General features: G+C 47.8%; 1 protein-coding gene across 2 annotated transcripts in view; it reads right to left on the bottom strand.

Moving 5' to 3' along the window:
* itpr1b (inositol 1,4,5-trisphosphate receptor, type 1b) overlaps positions 1-5,000 on the bottom strand; it is a 275,465-nt gene that overhangs the window by 108,120 nt on the left and 162,345 nt on the right. For both annotated transcript variants that reach the window (XM_063215285.1, XM_063215286.1), the window contains one exon: positions 2,972-3,159. In XM_063215285.1, coding sequence (XP_063071355.1) covers positions 2,972-3,159 — 188 coding nt within the window. The remainder of the gene's footprint in view (positions 1-2,971; positions 3,160-5,000) is intronic.

Here is a 5,000-nt window from a genome sequence, read left to right as displayed (position 1 = left end):
TCTCTCTCTCTCTCTCTCTATCTCTCTCTCTCTCTCTCTCTCTCTCTCTCTCTCTCTCTCTCTCTCTCTCTCTTTCTCTCTCTCTCTCTCTCTCTCTCTCTCTCTCTCTCTGGTAAGCAGAAGGAGTGCAAAGGGAGGTGTGCCCCTCAGGTGCCTTAGGGTTAGAGTGGGGAGTGGCAACAGAGAAGAAGGAAGAGGGAGAAAAGAAGATAAGGAGAGGGTAGAGGAGGAGGAGGAGGAAGAGGGGTGGTAAAGGAGGAGGATGGAGAGAAGAGGAGAGGGGAGAAGAGAAGAGGAGGAGGAGGAGGAGGAGGAGGAGAGGATGGAGGAGGTAGATAAGAGGAGAAGGCAGAGGAGGAGGAGAAGGAGATGAGGGTAGAGGAGGAGGAGGAGAGGGTAGAAGATGATGATGAGGAGGAGATGAGGGTAGAGGAGGAGGAGGAGGAGGAGGAGGAGGGAATAGAGGAGGGAGGAAAGAGGAGAGGTACAGGAGGAGCAGGAGGAGGAGGAGGAGAGGGTAGAGGAGCAGGAGGAGGAGAAGATGGTAGAGGGGAGGAGGGCTGATGAGGGTAGAAGATGATGATGAGGAGGAGATGAGGGTAGAGGAGGAGGAGGAGGAGGGAATAGAGGAGGGAGGAAAGAGGAGAGGTACAGGAGGAGCAGGAGCAGGAGGAGGAGAGGGTATAAGAGAGGAGGGCTCTGCTCCAGGGGAAAGGGTGTAGGGGAGGAGGAGGAGGAGAGGGTATAGGGGGTATAGGAGGGCTGTGCTCTAGGCTTTGGCCTCCTTTCAGGGAGCACAGCGTGACCTAGATAGCGTGGGCTGCGGCTGCTGCTGCTGTGGAGGGCTGTGCTGACGGACGGGGCCGGGGACGGGGCCAGGGAGTGTTTTTCTGAGCGCTGCGTGCCGTCGACTGGGCTTATGTAACCCCGGTCATGTGCGAGTCTTTGTGTGAGTGCTGCCTGCCTGTGCGAGGGTGAGAGAGAGGGAGAGGGAGAGGGAGAGGGTAGGGCTGTGGGAAGCAGGAGCGGAGAGCTATCATCAGGTAGAGTGGCTGGCTATGCAAATACAAGCCGATTATGCAACAGGCCTGTTTGCGCAAGCATCAAACCCACCCACACACACAGGCAGGCACACATACACACAAACACACACTCTGGCTGGCGCTGGCACACACACACACACACTCACTCACTCACAAAAACAGCCTCACTCACACAATAATCCTGCCAAGCTGGGAAATGTAATTGCCCTACAATCAGTTCTGCAGTCAACCAACAACCCCCCCCCCCTCCTCCCCCCTTCACTCCCCTGTTCCCAACCTCACTGTGAGGTTAGCAGAGTGTGTGCCGTAGTCATGACAACCATAACACCCCCACTGCCCAGGCCCACCTCCTCCTCCTCCTCTTCCTCCTCCATCAGGCTGGCTGGCTGAGAGTGGGCCAGACAAAGACGAGCCAACCTACTCTGCTGCTCGGCTCGGCACGCCTGGATAGTTCCCAGCGGATGTCTGCACTGCTTATTTCTCCCCGCTGCTCCCCCCATTGCCTCCTCTCCTCTCCCCTCCTCTATTCCGCTCTTTACTTTCTGACTTCCTCTCCTCTCCTCTCCTCTGTTCTGTTCCTCACTTTCTGCCTTCCGCTCCTCTTCTCTCTCCTCCTCACTTTTCTCCCCTCCTCTATTCTGCTCCTTACTTCTCTGCCTTCCTCTCCTCTCCTCTCCTCTCCTCCATACTTTTCCACTCTCTTCTATTTTCCTCGTCCCTTCTTTCCTGTCCTGTCCCTCTGTGCTCCGCGGTTTCCTCTTTAGCTGCTTTTTCCCCAATGTAAACTAGCGTTTGTGTGTGTGTGTGCGTGCGTGTGTGTGTGCGTGTGTGTGTCTGTCTGTCTCACTCACTTGCATTACTGCTGCTACTACTACTACTACTACGGTACCACCACTATTACTACACTCCTGTCTCCTCTCAGGGCAATAGTCCACAGCTTGAACAGTCAGCCTTGCCAAAAGCGTGCAAATCCATGACTCACTCATTCAGTATGCGCTGGGAAGTTTTCTTTTGTGGTGTGGCAGTGAGCGAGTGCGAGAGGAAGAGGAAGGGAAGGGGAGCAGAGCCCAGTTGCACGTGTCCGTTTTCTGCTTTTGGCCTCACGCGTGATACGAGTTGTGCATGGGGCCTTAGCATTGCTTGTTCACGTGAATGGCGCGTGCATTTTCAAACTGGATCGACAAGTTTTCTGTGTTTGTAAAATGTAGGAAGTCCCCTCCGTAATGGCATGTGACTACTGCAGTAAAGTGATGCCTTTTATGTTATGCTTTTATGGCCATATCAATCCCTGCTAGCTTAGCGCTGGGCGCCTGCTACTGAGCTGCTGCCATTTTGTTTGTATGCATGTATGACTCCCAAGCATGAGCAAATGTACATATTAGAGGGCACTGTGCAGGATGGTGCCAGAGTAGGTACTATGCTGCTCATTGAAACGGTTCTGTCAATTGCCAAATTCAATCTTTTCATGAATATTTACTAGTATGACCAAAGTAAAAATAACATTTTAATCTAAAAATGTCTATTTCTGGAAATTCAAAAATAGAGGTACTGAAAGGGGGTCGCAGACAAAAGGAACATTGCATAAGAATGGGAAATCCACAGGTTAACTGTTAGCAGCTAACATAATGCAATAATTTAGCTATTAACAGTACTATTCACTTGTATGGTCAATAGATGTATTCGCTGTCCGGTGGATTTCTAGCAAAATTAGCAGACAAACTATTATGGAAAATCTAGTAATATTAATGGAAAAATATTCTTAAGTCCAAAAAAGTGTCCCCTGATGAAAAATATACAGTATGCTGGTATAATACATATGGTAGTGTTTATAACCGTCTGACGCTGTTACCTCCCTCTAGAAGTGCAATGTCCTATTCTACAGTAGTTTTATATTGTGTATGTACAGTATAATACAGTGTATAGTGTACCTGTATGACGGTGTTGCCCCCCTCCAGCAGGGCGATGGCCAATAGGATGCTCTCCTGGAAGATGCGGTCGCTGGTGGCGTTCATGATGAGGTCGATGACCAGGTCCGAGGCGCCCTCCTTGTCCAGGTGACACTGCACCTCCGCCAGGCTCATCTCACCGCGACTCACGCACGAGCCCCCACCAACACCTACACATGCATGCACCATGCACACATGCACACATGCAACCATGCACGCACAGACACACACAGAGGCAAAATCATGCAGACTTAGAAGAATGTTTTGGAAGTTTGTGCAGCATCATCTGCTTGGAAACATACTCTGTCAGGCTGCATGTTTCCACAGCTCATGTACAAGTCACGGGGCACACACGCACGGACGCACAAACACACACATCACACCAACACCCAACCTTATGCCGATCCAAAACAACTCTCATGTATATTGTGCAATACTGTGTGCAAGCAATGCATCATCTACATGGCAACAGTTCATGTCATGACCTTATTTAATTCACACAGTGAAGTAAAAGTGTAAGCAGTTGCATCTACGCAAATATCTCAGCAAGCATTGGCTTCCACTTCTTTAAAGGTACACTGTGTAGGAAATGGTCAAAAAAGGTACTACAACTATGCTGCTCATTGAAACTGGACTGCCTATTGCCAAATTTGATCTTTACATGACAGTTTACAAAGTAATAAACTAATATTTTCTAGTATGGTTCAAGTACAGTAATTTTTGCAGCTAAAAATGGCTATTTCTGGAAATTCAAAATGGCTGACCATGGAGAAGATCCCCCTTTTCATGTATGAAAAGTGCAATTTTTCCAATCATAATGAATACTTAAAATTTGATGGTGGTGGTAAGTATTCATGAAAAAGGTAACATTAGTGAATGGGCGGCAACTAAACAACTAAAAATCTCACACAGTGTACCTTTAAGGTTCTAGTGTGTTTTTTTAGTACTTAAGTTCTAAAATTCGTGCTGCCCATTCACAAATGTAATCCTTTTGTCATGAATATTCTGGTCTGATCTGACCAGAGTATGGTTGTGCATCCAAAGATGTCAGTAGTGTCTATGGCTGGCCATTCAAAACGGTGAATTTACATTGAGAGGATCCACTAACTCAAGGATGAAAAATGTAAAATATTCATCTTATTCTGCCCCCTTGTTCCCTTTCAGCTTTTCTGCTGTTGTCATTTTGAGACACTTTGGCTACAGTTGTCATAACATAACAATATAACAAAACAGCAGCGGAGACTTTTTAAACAGGAACATTTCCCCACTATGATGGCATCCATAACAACCACACCATATTGATTCAAACACCATTTTAGAAATACCTTAGTTAAGGTAACGTAATGAACTGGTGTTGCAAATGCAAAAAAAAAAACAAACGTTGGTGTATAAGAATAGGGTTACTGAAATATAGGACTGTTTAACAGCTGGATCTCTGTTACACAATCACACACCACCCCCTCCTGCCACAGCTACAGGTGGGCCAATCATCATCTCTCTCAGAAGGTGACCGATCTGTCGCCAGGCAACGGCGGTCGCCTGGTCTAGCTAAGTGGGCCGGAAGTGGCCCTTGTTACGTGTCGGACAGCGAGCTTAATGACTACTCACACGGGGGAGTGTTTGAGTTGGAGTGTGCGTGTGTTTGTGTGTGTGTGTGTGTGTGTGTACATACTGTACGTACTGTATTTGAGGCACAAAAGTCCCCAGTGGTTTGGGCGAATGCTCTTTTCTCGGTTTGGCACAAACTATAGTTTTATTTTGGCGATGATAATAAGTACATGAATGAAAGGTTGTGTGTGTGTGTGTGTGTGTGTGTGTGTGTGTGTGTGTGTGTGTGTGTGTGTGTGTGTGTGTGTGTGTGTGTGTGTGTGTGTGTGTGTGTGTGTGTGTGTGTGTGTGTGTGTGTGTGTGTGTGTGTGTGTGTGTTGAGCTGGCTATGGCGCCTGCGAGCGGGCTTTGTACAGTATATTGAGTGAATGAACGAATGAATGAACGAACAAATTAATGAATG

The sequence above is a fragment of the Engraulis encrasicolus genome, chromosome 14 (genome assembly GCF_034702125.1).
Source record: "Engraulis encrasicolus isolate BLACKSEA-1 chromosome 14, IST_EnEncr_1.0, whole genome shotgun sequence".
In the NCBI taxonomy this organism is placed as follows: domain Eukaryota; kingdom Metazoa; phylum Chordata; class Actinopteri; order Clupeiformes; family Engraulidae; genus Engraulis; species Engraulis encrasicolus.
Note: the sequence above shows the minus strand (reverse complement) of the source record. Positions and strands in the feature narration are given on the sequence as shown.